The following is a 20303-nucleotide window of genomic DNA, read 5'->3' on the forward strand; positions in this document are numbered from 1 at the left end:
TTGGTCACTCCCCAAATACCAGAAGGGGAAGTTGCTCTCAGTTCAAGGCTCTGCTTGCTTGCTTGCTTGCTTTTCTCCTTTCTCTCTCTCTCTTTCTTCCTTTCTTTTTCTTTTTAAGATTTTATTTATTTATTAGTGATAAAGATAAGAGGAGAGAAAGAACCAGACATCACTCTGGTACTTGTGTTGCCAGGGATTGAACTTGGGACCTCCCGCTTGAGAGTCCAATGCTTTATCACTGTGCCACCTCCTGGACCACACAAGGCTCTGCTTTCTAGCTAGAATTCTCTTTCACCCACCCACTCCCCCCGCAAAAAAAAAACAAAAAACAAGGTCATTAATAAGTGGCAGGTCTAGCCCTTACTTTCATGATTTTAAATTCTGGTAAATACTATATAGCACAGTCCAGAAAGTAAATAGTGAGTCTTTGGTGTTGAACAGCAGCTTACCATTGTTCTTTCTGTGGGATGCTTCTATAAAAAATGCTTCTCATCTTTTTTTTTTTTAATTACTGTCAGGGTTATTGGTGGGACTTGATGCCTGCATAATGAACCCACCACTTCCTGAGACCATTTTTCCTTTTTTTTTTTTTTTTACTCTTAATTTGATAGGACAGATAGAAATTGAGAGAGATGGGGGAGATAGAGAGGGAGAAGACAGAGAAACACCTGCAGACCTGCTTCATTACTCATGAAGCTTCCCCTCTTCAGATGGGGAGCAGGGACTTGAACTCAATTCCTTGCATATGGTAACATGTAAATTTAATCGGGTGCTTCTCCTCCCAGCACCCTTGTCATCTGTAGGGAAATTGTGAGGATATGGTTAAGCTTGGTGTGGGACCTCCCATTGAAAGATAGGTGCCTGGAGAGCATGACCACCCTGTTAGTCTCTCTACCAGAAATCAAGCAAGGAGGGAAATGACCCCCAGGACCTGCCCCCCCCCCCCCGCCAGTCTCCCTGCCTCACAAGGATTCTGCACCCCCTGACACACAGCCCACTTCCTCGGTTCCCAAACCAGATGGTTTGCTTACTCAGAGGTTACTAGAAGTTCACCTCCTTTGATCACATGTAATCCATATATCATTGTTCTGCTCTGTCAAACAATAACCGACCTTCCTCTCCCTAGTTCTCTACCCACTCTGTTCCTTTAATCATACATGATCCATCTTCTCTCTGCCCTCAGGACCCCTTTCCGTCTGCTGGTTATTGATAACCCTATTTCCTAGTTCCTTCAACCAATTAAACCCTTGCTCAGTAGTCACTAATCAAACCCTGACCTTTTCTCAACCCCTAACAATTTCCTCATTCCTTCGATCACTCACTAGAGAAGTCCTGACCCCCTCTAGACCCCTTACCTCCCTACCATATATGGAATATACATGTTACTTCCTCCTATGACCCCTTAAAAACACTGCTTTTCTGTTCAATAAACGGATCGTTCCTAAACACAGTCTCCGGGTCATCTTATGTCACATCACTAGCAACAGACACTGTGAGAGTCCCATAAGGCTCTACCCTGGCAGCCTTGGGTCATATTTTCCTAAGCACCCGCTCCTGGTGCACAACAGGGCAGACACGCCAGGGAATCTGTGCCCGAGAGAGGCCTCCCCACAAAAGCCCGGCAGTCATCGTTTTGTTGTTGTTTTTTTTAATAGCATTAATTAAGCCTTCAGATTTTGTACACCAAAAATGAATAGTGGGTAAAAATATTGTGAGTTGGGTGTAACGCAGCAGGTTAAGTGAAGCACAAGGACCAGTGTAAGGATCCCGGTTCGATCCCCCGGCTCCCCACCTGCAGGGGGTTAGCTTCATAGGCAGTGAAGCAGGTCTGCAGGTATCTATCTTTCTTTCCCCCTCTCTGTCTTCCCCTCCTCTGTCCATTTCTCTCTGCCATATCTAACAACAACGGCATCAATAACAACAACAATAACTACGACAACAATAAAAGAAATCTACTAACCAGTAAGGCGTTCAAGGGCATCAAATCCATGTTTTAATGCTATCACATCAAGGAATGAGATGGTGCCATCTTCAAACCTGTAACCATGGTGAAGGGAACAAGAGTCAAGTTGTGGCCGGTTTCTCAAGGTGCATTTTATGACAGATAAGGAGATTTGGATCTGAGCCATCATCTTTGAATGTCTCCCCTCTATCTGCTTCCCCCTAGGCTGGAGGCTTAGCACACCATCAGGCTGCCTCTCTTCCTTATCTATGCATTGTCTCTCAGTGCTGAAAAAGTACCCAAAAAGACTGCTGGTCAGTACTCATGTGTCAACAACTCCCCAATAAAATGATTTTTAAAAAAAGAAGAAAATTGTCAGCACCTTGAGGAAATCTGTGCTGTGGCTCTTGCCCACAAGAGGGCACTATACTCAGGGCAGCTCTGAGCTATTTTTACCAGAGCACTCACTGCTCAGCTCTGGTTTATGGTGGAGCTGGGAATTGAACCTGGGACCCATGGCACCTCAGGCATGAAAACCATTTTGCGCAATCAGGCAGGAGCAAGGAATTAAAGGGATACAGATTGGAGGAGAAGAAGTCAAACTCTCCTTATCTGAAGATGACATGATAGTATATATGGAAAAACCTAAGGAATCCAGCAAGAAGCTTTTGGAAATCATCAGGCAATACAGTAAGGTATCAGGCTATAAAATTAACATTCAAAAGTCAGTGGCATTCCTCTATGCAAACACTAAGTTAGAAGAAATTGAAATCCAGAAATCAATTCCTTTTACTATAGCAACAAAAACAATAAAATATCTAGGAGTTAATCTAACCAAAGAAGTGACAGACTTATATACTGAAAATTATGAGTCACTACTCAAAGAAATTGAAAAAGACACAAAGAAGTGGAAAGATATTCCATGTTCATGGGTTGGAAGAATTAACATCATCAAAATGAATATATTACCCAGAGCCATCTACAAATTTAATGCTATCCCCATCAAGATCCCAAGCACATTTTTTTTAATTTTATTTATTTATTCCCTTTTGTTGCCCTTGTTGTTTTATTGTTGTAGTTATTATTGTTGTTGTCGTTGTTGGATAGGACAGAGAGAAATGGAGAGAGGAGGGGAAGACAGAGAGGAGGAGAGAAAGATAGACACCTGCAGACCTGCTTCACCGCCTGTGAAGCGACTCCCCTGCAGGTGGGGAGCCGGGATTAGAACCAGGATCCTTATGCCGGTCCTTGTGCTTTGCGCCACCTGCGCTTAACCCGCTGCGCTACAGCCCGACTCCCCCCAAGCACATTTTTAGGAGAATATAAAAAATGCTACAAATGTTTATCTGGAACCAGAAAAGACCTAAAACTGCCAAAACAATCTTGAGAAAGAAGAACAGAACCGGAGGCATCACACTCCCAGATTTCAAACTGTATTATAGGGCCATTGTCATCAAAACTGCTTGGTACTGGAACATGAATAGACACACTGACCAGTGGAATAGAATTGAGAGCCCAGAAATGAGGTCCCACACCTATGGACATCTAATCTTTGACAAAGGTACCCAGACTATTAAATGGGGAAAGCAGAGTCTCTTCAACAAATGGTGTTGGAAACAATGGGCTGAAACATGCAGAAGAATGAAACTGAATTTGTATTTTTTGTATTTCACCAAATACAAAAGTAAATTCCAAGTGGATCAAGGACTTGGATGTTAGACCAGAAACTATCAGATACTTAGAGGAAAATATTGGCAGAACTCTTTTCCGCATAAATTTTAAAGACATTTTCAATGAAATGAATCCAATTACAAAGAAGACTAAGGCAAGTATAAACCTATGGGACTACATCAAATTAAAAAGCTTCTTCACAGCAAAAGAAACCACTACCCATACCAAGAGACCCCTCACAGAATGGGAGAAGATCTTTACATGCCATATATCAGATAAGAGTTTAATAACCAACATATATAAAGAGCTTGCCAGACTCAACAACAAGACAACAAATAACCCCATCCAAAAATGGGGGGAAGACTTGGACAGAATATTCACCACAGAAGAGATCCAAAAGGCTGTGAAACACATGAAAAAATGCTCCAAGTCTCTGAGTGTCAAGAGAAATGCAAATAAAGACAATGATGAGATATCATTTCACTTCTGTGAGAATGTCATACATCAGAAAAGGTAACAGCAGCAAATGCTGGAGAGGGTGTGGGGTCAAAGGAACCCTCCTGCACCGCTGGTGGGAATGTCAATTGGTCCAACCTCTGTGGAGAACAGTCTGGAGAACTCTCAGAAGGCTAGAAATGGACCTACCCTATGACCCTGCAATTCCTGTCCTGGGGATATATCCTAAGGAACCCAACACACCCATCCAAAAAGATCTGTGTACACATATGTTCTTGGCAGCACAATTTGTAATAGCCAAAACCTGGAAGCAACCCAGGTGTCCAACAACAGATGAGTGGCTGAGCAAGTTGTGGTATATATACACAATGGAATACTACTCAGCTGTAAAAAATGGTGAATTCACCATTTTCAGCCGATCTTGGATGGACCTTGAAAAATTCATGTGAAGTGAAATAAGTCAGAAACAGAAGGATGAATATGGGATGATCTCACTCTCAGGCAGAAGTTGAAAAACAAGATCAGAAACAAAAACACAAGTGGAACCTGAAATGTAATTGGCATATTGCACCAAAGTAAAAGACTCTGGGGTGGGTGGGTGGGGAGAATACAGGTCCATGAAGGATAATAAATGACATAGTGGGGGTTGTATTGTTAAATGGGAAACTGGGGAATGTTATGCATGTACAAACTATTGTATTTACTGTAGAATGTAAAACATTAATTCCCCAATAAAGAAATAAATTTTTAAAAAAACCTTTTTGCTTAACCACGGTGCTTTTTCCCCAACACATAGCTCTAACAAGCTGCTGCTTCTCCTCCTCCTTTGACTTTTTAATATTTTATTTATTTGTCAGTAAGCTATACAGAGAGAGATACACAGAGAGACCAAATCAAAGCACTGCTCAGCTCTGGCTTATAATGGTGCTGGGGCTAGAACCTAGGATTCCAGAACCTCATGCATGAAAGTCTTTTTGCATAACCATTATGCTGTCTCCCCAATCCTAGATCTGAGGTTCTTAAAAAGAACCTATTGGTATTTTGTTCCAAATTATACAATTCCTTCCTTCCTTCCTTCCTTCCTTCCTTCCTTCTTTCCTTCCTTCTTTCCTTCTTTTCTTCCTTCCAGAGCATTGTTCAGCTGTGGTGTATGGTGGTGCTGGGGACTGAACCTGGGACCTTGGAGCTTCAGGCATGAGAGTCTTTTTGCATAATCACTATGCTATCTCCCCAGCCCAGTCTGATACTTTCTGACTGAAGAGAAGTATTCCATTTCATACATTTCCCACAACTCCTTTGTCCAGCCATCCACTCACTGTTAGGCATTCAGGTTGTTTTCATACTTAAGCTATTGCAAATACTGCAGCTACATATACAGGGGTCCACATATCTTTTTGAATTTGTCCTTTGAGTATATATGTAGAAGTAGCACTTTTCTGTTTGTTTGTCTATTTCACTCTATTTTTCCCTTGCTTTATTTATTCATTTATTTTTGTTATTTTATTAGTGATTTCAAGATTATAAGATAATGGTTGTATTATTCCACACCAAACCCATCACCAAAATTCTGTGCCCCTACCCACCAAGGATAACTAAAGCCTTAGAGATGGGTTGACCTCCTCTCTTCTCCTCCTTTTTTTGTTTATAAGTTCATGTAATTTAATTCCTTTTTATTTATTGGATAGGACAAAGAGAAATTTAGAGTGTAAGGGAGAGATAGGGAAGGAGAGATGGAGAGACACACCTCCAGACCTGCTTCACCACTTGAGAAGTGACACACTACCCCCCTGCAATGGGGGGGAAGGGCTCAAACCAGAAAACCAGAATCCTTGTGTGAGTTCTTATACTTTGTACTATGTGCACTTAACCTGGCATGTCACCCACTCCCCCTGATTTAATTCTCTATATTTCACCTATATTTCACATGTAAGTGAAACTATTTTACAGTTGTCTTTCATTTCCTTCCTTACATCACTCAGAATAATCACCTCGTAGGAATGTCAGTGATTCCAAAGTCTACTCTACAATAAAGAAGAATGATATTGTATCATTTGGAATAAAATGGATGGAACTAGAGGTGGTTATGCTTAGTAAAATAAATGAAGGACACCTATATGTAAAATATAGATGACTAAAGCAAATGAAAATTTTTTTTTAAAGTAACCAGATTATCTCCTGTACAATGTAAGAACCAAGATGGTTATGATGGGGGGAGTGGGGCACAGAATTTTGGTAGGCGGTATAAAGCCTTACATATACACAGCATGTATGTATAGGAAAGTACTCCTGAAATCTGTTTTATTTTCTTTTTATATCTTTGATTTTTAGTGATTTAATATTGACTTACAAAATTATGAGACAACAGAGGTATAGTTCCACGCTGTTCCCACCACCAGAGTTCTGGGTCCCCATTCCCTCGACTGGAAACTGCAGTAGTTCTCCCAAGGCTTAAGATATGGGTTGAATATTATATCTGTAATTATCTATATTTTTATATATTTGCCCATTTTTTTTCTATGGTTCTACCTTCTCTTCCCTTCTAAGTCACAACTACACCTGTTACTACTTCCAAAAAATGCCCTCCCTTTTTTTCTTCCTCTCTCCAGGTCCTGGTTGGAGTTCAAAGCCCTCTGGTCATCTTCCCCTAGCCTGGCTCTCCCTCTGGGTATATGGACCCTTCTCTTGGGGTGCAGAAGGCGGGAGTTCTGGCTTCTGTAATTGCTTCTCCGCTGGACATGAATGTTGACAGGTCGACCCACACCCCCAGTCTTTTTCTATCTTTCCCTAGTGGGGTAGGGCTCTTCTTCTTCTTCTTCTTCTTCTTCTTCTTCTTCTTCTTCTTCTTCTTCTTCTTCTTCTTCTTCTTCTTCTTCTTCCTCCTCCTCCTCCTCCTCCTCCTCCTCCTCCTCCTCCTCCTCCTCCTCCTCCTCCTCCTCCTCCTCTTCTTCTAGCGTTTGCCCTTCTTCCATAGCCAGTCAACAGCATCAGGTTGAGCCTGATGTAAAGTTTCGAGACCTCCTTTGAATCTGGAGAGGTGGCAGTCGTTGACTATGTGGGTCATAGTCTGTCTGTAGCCACAGGGGCAGTTCGGGTCGTCTCTGGCTCCCCAGCGATGGAACATAGCGGCGCACTGGCCATGGCCTGTTCGATAGCGATTGAGGAGGGCCCAATCATAACGTGCTAGGTCAAAGCCGGGTTGACGCTTGCAGGGGTCTGTGATGAGGTGTTTGTTCTTTACCTCAGCTGACTGCCAACTCTGTTTCCAAGAGTCTGGAACAGAGAAGTTCAGTGTAGGCATAGGGGACCAGATTGGGTGACGAGACGTCAAGCGTTGAACAGGGTGGGCGAAGATATCTGCGTATATTGGCAGGTCCGGTCGAGCGTAGATGTGGGAAACAACAACGACGACAACAACAATAATAACTACAACAATAAAACAACAAGGGCAACAAAAGGGAATAAATAAATAAAATTAAAAATATTTTTAAAAATAATAAAATAAAGAGAGAAAACTTGAGCATCACCGGCACTTGGAATGCTAGGGATTGAACTCAGGACTTTATACTTGTAAATATCACTCTCTAGCCACTGTGCCGCCTCTCGTGCCATAAGGTAGTTGTTGGCTTAGTAGAATTTGAGCCACTCTTCACTCAAATGCTTCTGAAGACTCCCCACTTTCTCCTAGCTTCCTTCTCACCCCTGCAGTAGCCAGAGTGATCTTGTCAAAGCTGGCAGCCCATTCTGTCAGTTCACTCTGAGTCCACGATTCCATGGTTGTCTCAAATCCAGGACACAAGTTCTCGGACCTGATCTACCACTCTCATCTACCTAGCTGTTGGGTCCTGCCCCACTAACCTCTTTGCTGTCCCCACTAGGGAAAAACAGAAACAGACTGGGGGTATGGATTGACGTGTCAATGCCCATGTCCAGCAAAGAAGCCAGAATTCCCACCTTCTGCACCCCATAAAGAATTTTGGTCCATACTTCCAGAAGGGGTAAAATGTTAGGGGAAGATGACCAAAGGACTCTGAACTCCAATTCCATCAGGACTCAAAGAGAGAGAGAGGAAGTAAAAAGGAAGGACATTTGGAAGTAGTAACAGGTATAGATGTAACTTAGAAAGAAGAGAAGGGGGCAGGCAGTAGCGCAGTGGGTTAAGCACACAAGGTGTGAAGCACAAGGATCCCAGTTCGAGCCCTCGGCTTCCCAAGCATTGAAGCAGGTCTGGTGAAGCAGGTCTGCTTTCTTTCCCCTCTCTGTCTTCCTCTTCTCTCTCGATTTCTCTCTGTCCTAGCCAATAACAATGACAGCAATCACAACAATAATAATAATAATGAGAAACAACAAGGGCAACAAAAGAGAAAAAATAGCCTCCAGAAGCAGTGGATTTGTAGGGTAGGCACTGAGCCCCAACAATAACTCTGGAGGCATAATAAGTAAATAAATAAAATTTTAAAAGAAAGAAGGTAGAACCATAGAAAAAAATGGGCAAATAAATATAAATATAGATAGTTGTAGAAATAATAGTCAACCCATATCTGTGGCCTTGGGAGAGCTACTGCAATTTACAATGGAGGAAATGGGGACATAGAACTCTGGTGGTGGGAATGGTGTGGAATTGTACCCTTGTTGTTTTATAAATCATTAATAGAATTTTTTAAAAAAATCTTGAGTTCTAACTACGAATTCACAAGAAAAAAATTGAGGGAGTCGGGCAGCAGTAGCACAGCAGGTTAAGCACACATGGCTCAAAGCGCAAGGACCAGCATAAGGATCCCAGTTCGAGCCCCCAACTCCCTATCTGCAGGGTAGTAGTTTCACAAGCGGTGAAGCAGGTATTCAGGTGTCCATTTTTCTCTCCCCCTCTCTGTCTTCCTCTCCTCTATCCATTTCTCTCTGTCCTGTCGAACAACAACAATAACAATAAAAACAACAAGAGCAACAAAATGGGGAAAATGGCCTCCAGGAGCAGTGTATTCGTAGTGCAGGCACCGAGCCCCAGCAATAACCCTGGAGGCAAAAAAAAAAAAATCGAGACTCAGTCTAAATGCCCATCAACAGATTACTGGATAAAGACGTTATAGGGGCAGGAGACCCAGTAAAGCACAAATATCACAGTGCCAAGGACCTGAGTTTGTCGTTTGACACAGCGGTGGCGGGACACAGAAAAAGGAGGTTTGGAGCAGAAAGGGAACACAGTCTTTTATTCGTGCGGGGACCTCAGGGTGGGGTGGCAACGCAACAGTTTGGGCCACCTGGAGCCAGCCAAGAATGGCCGTCCCCCTCCTACCCACACCACCAAGCAAGAGAGCGAGAGAGAGAGAGAGAGAGAGAGAGAGAGAGAGAGAGAGGGGGGGGGGGGGGGGGGGGAGTAGGCGGGCTTTTTAGGTCAACACCCTGGAGTGATGTGTCGGGACAGGATTGGTTGGGGAAAGCCCTGAAAGTATCATAAATCTCTGTGTAAAGTGGCAGAGCCTTGGGGAGACATCTGCACAGCATGAGTTCAAGCCTGATTGCAAGGAATCTTCATGAGCAGTGCAAGCAGTGCTGCAGGTGTCTCTATTGTCTCCTTCTCTCTCAATTTCTCTGCCTCTATCCAAAATAAATAAAAAATATTTTTTTAAAAAAAAAAAGAAGATATGGAATATGCACTCCATGGAATACTACTTTGCAATCAAAAAGGAAGATATAGTGTCCTTTTGGACAAAATGAATGGAACTGGAGGTGATTATGCTTAGCAAGATGGGTAAAGAGATCAAAGACAGCTACCAGGTGGTTTGAGTCATATGTGGAATCTGGAGAACTAACTCACATGAACTTGAAAAAAAAAAGAGAGAAAGAGAAGCAAACTGTTTCTAAGTCTTTGTGAGAAGTACGGTGGTCTTTGTTGGCAGGCTGGGAACACAGACCTTAGGTAGTGGGTGTGGTGTGAAACTATATCTTATGATCATATAACCTTGTAAATCACCATTAATCACAAATTTTAAAAATGACAGGGTCAAAAATTATAGGGATTCTAATATTACATAAATATATCCTGATTTCTGAGAATCCGGGTGCAGCACTTGGTATAAAGTAGTCCACCCAAATGAAAAAAGAAAAGTGTGATCGATCCAGAACCACGCCCCTGTCAACTAAATAAAGTCCGAATTGTCTTGTTATTCTGCACTTTTATATGATGTGGAGCCTGTCATCTGTTCTCATTTGATTAGGCCATGTGCTATTTTTTTACTTATTATTTTTATTTATTAGATAAAGACAGAGAGAAAGTGAGAGGGAGGGAAAGGAAGAAAGAAAGAGAGACACCTGCAGCACTGCTTCACCACTTGTGAAGCTTTCCCCCAGCCCTGGGAGCCTCTGTGTTCATGGATTCTTTTTTGCTAACAAAGTGCCAAGCAGAGGTGAAGAACCAGCTATGCTGCCAACATGTGCATACATTGATTCCAAATGGTGTAACTTTTGTTTCTCTTTTCCAAATCCCACTAGGAATGATTTCATTGCTCCTGGCAGACTTTGTTTTGTCCCCCTTTTAATTTCTAGTTGGAAGTGTGAGGAGAGAAAGCATCACTCCTAGATTCATTCATGGAGTTTCTTTTGGTGCTGTGCACAGTGTTCCTATGTGGTGCTGGAGGTTCAAACCTAGGTCCTGGAGCACAGTGAAGTGTACTCTTTCAGAGTCAAGCAGTGGTGCACCTGGTTAAGTACACACTTGACAGTGCACAAGGATACAGATTCAAGCAAGAACCTGGTCCCCACCTACAGAGGGAAAGCTTCACAAGTGGTGAAGCAGTGCTGCAGTTATCTCTGTCTCTCTTCCTTTCTATCTTCCCTCTCAATTTCTCTCTGTCTCTACCCAGTAATACATAAATAAATTAAAATTAGAGCACATATATTACTAATTGAAAGGACTTGGATTTAAGCCCCTATCCCCCACTGGTAGGAAGGCAACTTCACAACCAGTGAAGCAAGTGTCCCTCTTTCTCTCTACCTGTCTACCTCCCACTTTCATCTCCATTTTTTTTTTAATTTTTTTACTTATTTATTTTCCCTTTCGTTTCCCTAGTTGCTTTTTATTATTGTTGTAGTTATTATTGTTGTTATTATTGATGTCATCATTGTTAGATAGGACAGAGAGAAATGGAGCAAGGAGGGGAAGACAGACTGTCTTCACTGCCTGTGAAGTGACTCCCCTGCAGGTGGATCCTTATGCCGGTCCTTGCGTTTTCACGCCACGTGCACTTGACCCGCTGCGCTACTGCCTGACTCCATCTCCATTTCTTTTTGCCTCTACCAATAGATTAGAGAGAGAAATGGTGGGAGTCAGTCAGTAGCTCAGTGGGTTAAGCACACATGGTGCAAAGCACAAGGACCAGCAGAAGGATCCCGGTTTGAGCCCCCGACTCCCCACCTGCAAGGGAGTCACTTCACAGGTAGTGAAGCAGGTCTGCAAGTGTCTATCTTTCTCTCCTCCTCTCTGTCCTCCCCTCCTCTCTCCATTTCTCTCTGTCCTATCCAACAACAACAACATCAATAACAACAATAATAACTACAACAATAAAACAACAAGGGCAACAAAAGGGAATAAATAAATATTTTTTTTAAAAAAGAGAGAGAAAAATGGCCACAGAGAACTGTGGGTCTATCATACAGCCACTGAGCCATGGCAATAAAAAATAGAAAATAAATTAATACAAAGAAATTGGCTTTCGGGGTGTCGAGCAGTAGCGCAGTGGGTTAAGCACATGTGGCTCAAAGCACAAGGACCACTGTAAGGATCCTGGTTAGAGCCCCCGGGTCCCCACCTGGGAGGTTCCTTCACAGGCGGTGAAGGGGGGTTCCTTCACAGGCGGTGAAGCAGGTCTGCATGTGTCTATCTTTCTCTCCCCCTCTCTGTCTTCCCCTCCTCTCTCCATTTCTCTCTGTCCTATCTAACAATGACAACATCAATAACAACAATAATATCTACAACACTAAAAAGACAATAAGGGCAACAAAAGAGAAATTTTTTTTTATTTCAAAAAGACAATGTATAGTTAATGTTATCATCACATTATTTGGTAATTGGGTTAACTTTGAATAGTCCTTTTGTTAGAGCTTGCTGTATAGTACCCAGTATCTTGTATGTAGCTGTGCCGTTGGTTGCTTCTGATCTACTTGGTCTAGGCTTTTGAGAGAGTCTGCATATCAAATACACAGCCTATATATTAAAAAGACTCAGTCTGTGTTTTAAAAACTTTGAGACATACAATTAATTTTCCCCGTCATATTAATTAACTAGTGATTTATATGACTACACTTTAACAACAACAACATTAATAACAACAATAATATCTACAACAATAAAAAGACAATAAGGGCAACAAAAGAAAAAATAAATTAAAAAAAAAAAAAGGAAATTGGCTTTCTTATGTTTCCAATACTTACAAGTTAGTAACAAATGAGAGTGAAGAACAAAAATAAAACAATGGATCTGGAGGACCTAAACCTGCCATTCTGATATTTTCATAGTTCACCTTGTCATAGCAATCAATCAATCATTGTAATGTATGCCCTTTAGAAAGTTCACCACCACCTGTCCCCCATCAAGTATATAATCTGCGTGATACTGATCTTTTGTAACTATGCACATAAATTAGTTAGGGTCTCAGAAGGCTAGAAATGGACCTACCCTATGACCCTGCAATTCCCCTCCTGGGGATATATCCTAAGGAACCCAACACATCCATCCAAAAAGATCTGTGTACACATATGTTCTTGGCAGCACAATTTGTAATAGCCAAAACCTGGAAGCAACCCAGGTGTCCAACAACAGATGAGTGGCTGAGCAAGCTGTGGTATATATACACAATGGAATACTACTCAGCTATAAAAAATGGTGACTTCACCGTTTTCAGCCGATCTTGGATGGACCTTGAAAAAATCATGTTGAGTGAAATAAGTCAGAAACAGAAGGATGAATACGGGATGATCTCACTCTCAGGCCGAAGTTGAAAAACAAGATTAGAAAAGAAAACACAAGTCGAACCTGAAATGGAATTGGAGTATTACACCAAAGTAAAAGACTCTGGGGTGGGTGGGTGGGTGGGGAGAATACAGGTCCATGAAAAATGATGAATGAAATAGTGGGGGTTGTATTGCTAAATGGGAATCTGGGGAATGTTATGCATGTAAAAAAAAAAAGAAGTAGAAACGCAAAGCAGAAATTGACTGAGTTTGGAGTATGGCACCAAAGTAAGAAAGCAGAAGTATACTAGAGTTTGCAGTGAGTACCTCCCTAATACTTCCTCTCCACTTTTTCAAGCTTTGGGTCCATGATTGCTCAACAATTTGCTTGGCTTTGTATGTTAACTCTCTTTTTAGTCACCAGGTTCCAGATGTCATCAGGATGCCGGCCAGACTTCCCTGGATTGAAGACACCACCAATGTGTCCTGGAGCTCAGCTTCCCCAGATACCCATCCTACTAGGGAAAGAGAGAGGCAGACTGGGAGTATGGACCGACCAGTCAACGCCCATGTTCAGCGAGGAAGCAATTACAGAAGCCAGACCTTCTACCTTCTGCAACCCTCAATGACCCTGGGTCCATGCTCCCAGAGGGATAGAGAATGGGAAAGCTATCGGGGGAGGGGGTGGGATATGGAGATTGGGTAGTGGGAATTGTGTGGAGTTGTACCCCTCCTACCCTATGGTTTTGTTAATTAATCCTTTCTTAAATAAAATAAATAAATAAAAATAAATAAATAAATAAATAAATAAATTAGGGGGCTGCTATTACTTAAAAACAACAAATTTGGGAAGCCGGGAGGTAGCACACTGGGTTAGGTGCACATAGTGGAGTACAAGGACCCACACAAGGATCCCGGTTTGAGCCCCTGGCTCCCCACCTGCAGGGGAGGGGGGGTTACTTCACAAGTGGTGAAACAGTTCTGCAGGTGTTTATCTTTCTCTCCCCGTCTTCCATCTTCTCTCAATTTCTCTGCCCTATCCAACAACAACAGCAACAACAACAAAAAAAGATGGCCTCCAGGAGCAGTGGATTCGTAGAGCAGGCACTGAGCCCCAGCAATAACCCTGGAGGCAAAAAAAAAACCTTTTTCCTCACTAATGGATTTTAGTATAACTCATTTCTACCTATATACATTAAATATAATTAAGATGTTTTTAATTTTCATGACAAAGGGAAGAGTACCATTTGGCTCTGCCATATGTGGTACCAGGAACTGAACCTGGGATGTCATCAATTGAAGTCCTGTGCTCTATCACTTAGTTACTACCAAGAGCTAAGAGACACAGTTGTTTAAATAATGCAGAGAAATACAGAATGGTCTACACACACAAAAAAATTAATTTATCATTTAACAAAGGTTTTGAATGTTTAACAATAAAATTAAACAAAAATAAAATTATATATATATTAAGTGTACTCTCTCAAGGCTGGGTGGTGATACACCTAATTGAGTACACATCTACAACGTGCAAAGACCCAGGCTCAAAGCCCCAGTACCCACCAGGAGGGGGAAAGCTTTTTGAGTCATGAAGCAGTGCTGCAGGTATCTGTCTCTCTCCCTCTCTGTCACCCCCTCCCCTCTTGATTTATGGCTGTCTCTATCCAATAAATAAATATAATAAAGGTGAGTAAATAAATAAAGTGTATTCTACCATGTGAGCTAATTCCTGGCTCTTGGTGTCACCTTTTGAAATCAGGGCTTTAACTGGCTCTTGTCACTGCTACTAAGCAGGACAAGACCAGGGCCTCTTTACTGCCCAGATCCATCCTCTTTACTCCCCCAGAAGACCTTTTACCTCCTGTGCCCATGACCCTTATCTGCAGGGCCTTTTCCTCCCACAGCTGTGAAGAACCCCCAAAATGGAGGGCAGAGTCCAATGAACTGGCTCTGGCACACTCCAGCCTCCCACATCTGAGCCCTGCCTCCAGCCCTCACCCCTGCCAGCAACAGTCAACTCCCCTGACCCTGGCGGCCCAGCCCTGTCCCTTGCACAATTTACAGGTGGTACAAGCCAGGCCTGGCCTCACCGAACTCTCACCAGCCCCTCCCTTCCTGGGTTACCTTTCAGTCAGCGACGGCTTTGGAACATAAAAGTCCTCTCCTGCAAGGTACGAGGCGGCCGTGCCTCCTCCAAAGTAGGTTTTCTTCAGAAGAACAGCCAGCTGATTATTCACTAGCAGAGCACCCAGCCCAGTGGGGAAGCCAAAGATCTTGTAGAAGGAAACGGGAACAAAGTCAGCCTGGTGAACTGACAGGTCCAAAGGCGAGGTGCCCACGAAGGAGGAGGCGTCCAACAGCACAAACCACTTCCCAGGCGTGCTCACAGGGCACATCTTCCCTGACTTGACCTGCTTTATCCAGGACAAGGGGTACCTGGTTCCAGAAAAATTGCTCTGTGCTGGGTAACAGAAGAGATGTGGCACAGGGCAGTCAGGGTCACTGATGTCCTCTCCCTGTTTCCCAGCTGCCAACATGTTCTCCAAGCTGACTGGGATGGAAGTGACGCCCCTGACCTTCAGCACCTCCCTCATGCCCACCACGGAGGTGTGGCTGTCAGTCAGGTAACAGAACTGGCTCCCGCTGCTCTCCGTGCCCGGGGACACCCATGGGAACGCCTCTGTCACCAGTTTCAGAGCAGCTGTGCTCCCTGCCGTGAAAATCACAGTGTAGTCCTCTGGACTGGTGTGGAAGTGCTCCAGGATCCTGCAAAGAGTACAGCCTTACAGCAACTCTGCGGCTTCACTGGAGAGCCCATGCCTGGAAATAGTTCTATGCCTGCTAAAGCAGACATCTTTCTACCTTGTTAGCTAGAGAAGCCCCAGTTAGGCTTTGCCATAGCTGTCAAATTAGGGACAGGGCAGAGGAAGTTGTGTGAACAGAAGGTAAACGCGTTCAAACTGACAGAAGCCATTTTTCCCTCCCAAAGCCATTTTTCCCTCCCAAGTCTTCAACTCTGAGTGGGTGAGACAAGAAGCTATGAATTAGCTACCTAATCGCCATTAAAAATACCCCCTTCTTTACTGACTCTCTGGCTTCATTCTAGCAAGTGGTGGTGTCAGCGTGTTTCGGTTTGCTCTTAAGACAGGAAGCTCTGCAGCAAAGCACTACAAGTTGGAAGTGATTTGAAATTGTTTCAAGTGAAGCAACAGCAGGGAATTGCTTATCAAAAAATAATTATTACACAGAGAAATGTAAAAAGTTTTTCTAAGATGCAAATACTGAAAGGCAGAGCCAAGGAGTGACTGTAACAAGAAACCTAATTAAACATAGAAAGAAAACCTAGGGGGGCTGGGCAGTAGTGCAGAGGGTTAAGCGTACATGGCACAAAGCACAAGGACGGCATAGGGATCCCAGTTCGAGCCCCCAGCTCCCTACCTGCAGGGGGTTGCTTCACAAGCGGTGAAGCAGGTCTGCAATCGTCTATCTTTCTCTCCACCTCTCTGTCTTACCTTCTTCTCTTGATTTCTCTCTGTCCTATTCAACAATGACAGCAATAATAATAACAACAACAATAATAATAACAACAGTAAACAACAAGGGCAACAAAAGGGGGAAAAAATGGCCTCCAAGAGCAGTGGATTTGTAGTGTAGGCACCAAGCCCCAGCTATAACCATCGAGTCAGAAAGAAAGAAAGAAAGAAAGAAAGAAAGAAAGAAAGAAAGAAAGAAAGAAAGAAAGAAAGAAAGAAAGAAAGAAAGAGAAGAAGGATGGAAGGAAGGAAGGAAGGAAGGAAGGAAGGAAGGGAGGGAGGAAGAAAACCTAGGGGACTAGAGAATAGCTCACTCGGGAGGATGCTTACATGACTGTGTGAGCAACACAGATTGAATCCTGGCATCACACAGAAGGCTGTGACACAGAGGAAGCTTCAGAGCTGGGGTGTCTCTCTGTCTCTGTCTCTGTGAGTGTCTGTCGCTATCAGAATGCAAGAAAAAAATGGTCAGAGCACTGAAATCATGCACATTCAAGGCCCTGGTTACACTAAATTATATATATATATATTATTGCCACTAGGGTTATCACTGGGGCTTGGTACCAGCTCTACAAATCCACTGCTCCTAGCAGCCATTTTTTTCCTTTTTTTTTTTCTTTCTAATTTTATTAGATAGGACTGAGAGAAATTGAGAGAGGATGGGGAAATTGAGAGAGGGAGAGAAACACCTGCAGACTTACTTCACCATCCATGACACAGACCTCCTGCAGGTGGGGAACAGGAGTTCGAACCTGGGTCCTTGCACTTGATAATATGTGCACTTAACATGTGTGCCACTGCCTGCCCCTCCAAGATAATTTTTTAACAATAACTTTTTTTAATTGAGACTTTCTTTTTTTAAATATTTTATTTTATTTATTTATTCCCTTTTGTTACCCTTGTTGTTTTATTGTTGTAGTTATTATTGTCGTCGTTGTTGGATAGGACAGAGAGAAACGGAGAGAGGAGGGGAAGACAGAGAGGGGGAGAGAAAGATAGACACCTGCAGACCTGCTTCACCGCCTGTGAAGCGACTCCCCTGCAGGTGGGGAGCCGGGATTAGAACCGAGATCCTTATGCCGGTCCTTGTGCTTTGCGCCACCTGCGCTTAACCCGCTGCGCTACAGCCTGACTCCCTAACAATAACTTTTAAAGAGAGAAAAACTTCATACTGTTTCTGAAAAATAAGATGAAGAGTGTGGGTCACCCTGGCCCAGTAATTCTGGTACCAGTCAGGGGACACACAGCTGTGCACACCTCAGAGTTGCCCACCGGAGCTTCTGGTCTGTCCTGTTCTGCATCTTCTCACATATCTGCCTGCCCTCTGGCTCAGATGTTTATCACCGCACATGTGCGGCCACTCAGCTGTATGTAACCTTCCTGAAGTCAACGCAGGCAGGTGGTAGGAGGAAGTTCACTCCTGTGGACGTGCCTGCTCAGACCTGTACCTTCCCCACTCACCTGTAGCGAACCTGCTCCACTGTGTCATGCGTGAGCTTGCTGCTGACGTTCTGGCTGTGAGGATTACCTGGCGGGTGGAAAAGGAAAGCTGTCAAGTTGATACTGATGATCTCTTCATCTACCTTCCTTCCAAACCTTCTTCCATAGCTCAAAAATGTATGCAAAAAAGCTACCTGTGACTTAGTTATGCCACTCCTGGAATAGATTCTTAGGAGATATGGGGACATACATCCACACAAAGGCCCTTGCATGTGAATTTCACAGCTGCTTTACTGATAAAACTAAATTCTGGGGGACAATATAGATATTATCAGCCTGTGAACAGACGTGTCCATACAATAAGAGACTTGTCAGCAACAACAATTGGCTGTGCCATAAGTGAATCTCAACTGCATGCTAAGCAAAAAATGCCAGACATAAGAGGTACCATCTTACATGATTCCACTTATATGACATGTCCAGCAAAGGCGACTGTACAGAGATCCAGAAAGCAGTAGATTATTGTTTACCTGGGGCTTGGGCAGCAACAGGGATCAGTTGTCAATGGGAATCTTATAGGGAGACTCAAAGTGTTCTCACTGATTTATAGTGATGATTGTACTATTTGGTAAAGTTACAGAAATCATTCAAAGCTGTGGTTACAACAGCCTACATGAAATCAAAAATTAACAACGCTGTTAAACACACAAAAATAAACCATCCTTTCATGAACAAAATAAGATGGTGTCTAGAAGGAGGACACTAGAGAAAAAGTCAGTGCAGAAACCGCCAAGCCAATGCAAGAGCCTTCTGTACAAGATGAGTGAAAGGTGGTCGGCCCCACTTGGTTAATGAACTCTAGGAAACCAAGGTCATGACCTCAGGAGATGACTCTTTCCCCTGACCAGAAGAGTCTTGAACATTAGTTAATTAACATATTGCTTTCACACCACCATTCACATGGTGCTCCTGGCACACATACTGCTCCTGGCACCATTCCTACAAAGACACATTTCTGCCTTCACACAAGAGTATATGTGTGTGTGTGGGGGGGGGGGAATCACATCTCTTCTCTATCATCCACTCAAGGATAAAGACTGTCCCAGAGTCACCCTTTACTTATCAATCTTTAGTTTTTAGTTTGTTTGTTTTGACAAGGAAATAAATTTAATATGTACACATTTTTTTTTTGCCTCCATGGTTATTGCTGGGGCTCGGTGCCTGCACCATGAATCCTCTGCTCTGCTCTGCTCCTGGAGGCCATTTTTTCCAATTTTTGTTGCTCTTGTTGTTTTTGTTATTGTTGTTCTAGCTGTTGTTGTTGTTGGATAGGACAGAGAGAAATGGAGAGAGGAGGGGAAGACAGAGAGGGGGAGAGAAAGACAGACACCTGCAGAACTGTTTCACCATTTGTGAAGTGACCCCCCTGCAGGTAGGGAGCCAGGGGTTCGATCCAGGATTCCTTATGCAGGTCCTTGCGCTTTGCACCATGTACGCTTAACCTGTTGTACTACCACCCGGCTCCCTCAATCTTTAGTTTTTCTCCCCCTTCTGATAGCCACGCACTTTGTGTTTGTTCCAGAATATCATCATTCATGTTAGGACATGAATGTAATTAGCATACAGCTGACATCAGCCTGACGAGCATACAATGGACTTATGCAAACCCACTAGGGATTGTGGGTATACAGGAAGTTCCTTAAACGAGTGTCTGGCATGTTCTTCTCTTATCTAGTTTCTTCTCTTTTCACTTAATTAAGGTCTTAGCCTGAGTAGACCATAGTCCATAAAGGAAGGGACTATATTTACTTTTTTCATATAAAAGATCCACGGCTTCTACACACATCAGCTACTCAACACTTAATGAATGAATGAATGAATGAATGAATGAATGAATGAATGAATGAAACCCTTGAAGCCCCACCCTCTGCACTGTGCCAGTCCCCCAGAGTTACCCTATCAAACATAGTACCTTCATATTCTGTGCCTGACACCAATTCCTTCCTCTAATGTCTCTGAGCCGGTTCTTCCCATTCAGAATTTATGTCACAGGGAACAACTCTCTCTGGATACTTGTCTGACACCCTTCCCTACAAGGGGGTTGTCAGTTTTGTGTGATCTGCTGGGTTCCAATCTATTATCCCAACATCTATTAATCAGAGATATACTAGATGAAGTGTTAGCTAACATTCTAGGCAAAAAATATGTGTGCTCCAATTCAAAGGAACACATGCACCCCTATGTCCATAGCTGCATTACTCATGATGTATTTAAAAATATATTAAAGTGGTCCGGGAGGTGGTGTAGTGATAAAGCTT

The 20303-nt window shown here is 43.1% G+C and overlaps 1 protein-coding gene across 1 annotated transcript in view; it reads right to left on the reverse strand.

Moving 5' to 3' along the window:
* Positions 1-20303, reverse strand: part of MOCOS (molybdenum cofactor sulfurase) — a 116464-nt gene that overhangs the window by 76261 nt on the left and 19900 nt on the right. The window contains exons 3-5 of the mRNA XM_060173720.1: positions 18007-18073; positions 15137-15778; positions 1961-2037 (exon numbers count right to left, since the gene is read on the reverse strand). Coding sequence (XP_060029703.1) covers positions 1961-2037; positions 15137-15778; positions 18007-18073 — 786 coding nt within the window. The remainder of the gene's footprint in view (positions 1-1960; positions 2038-15136; positions 15779-18006; positions 18074-20303) is intronic.

Source organism: Erinaceus europaeus, chromosome 15 (genome assembly GCF_950295315.1).
Source record: "Erinaceus europaeus chromosome 15, mEriEur2.1, whole genome shotgun sequence".
In the NCBI taxonomy this organism is placed as follows: Eukaryota; Metazoa; Chordata; class Mammalia; order Eulipotyphla; family Erinaceidae; genus Erinaceus; species Erinaceus europaeus.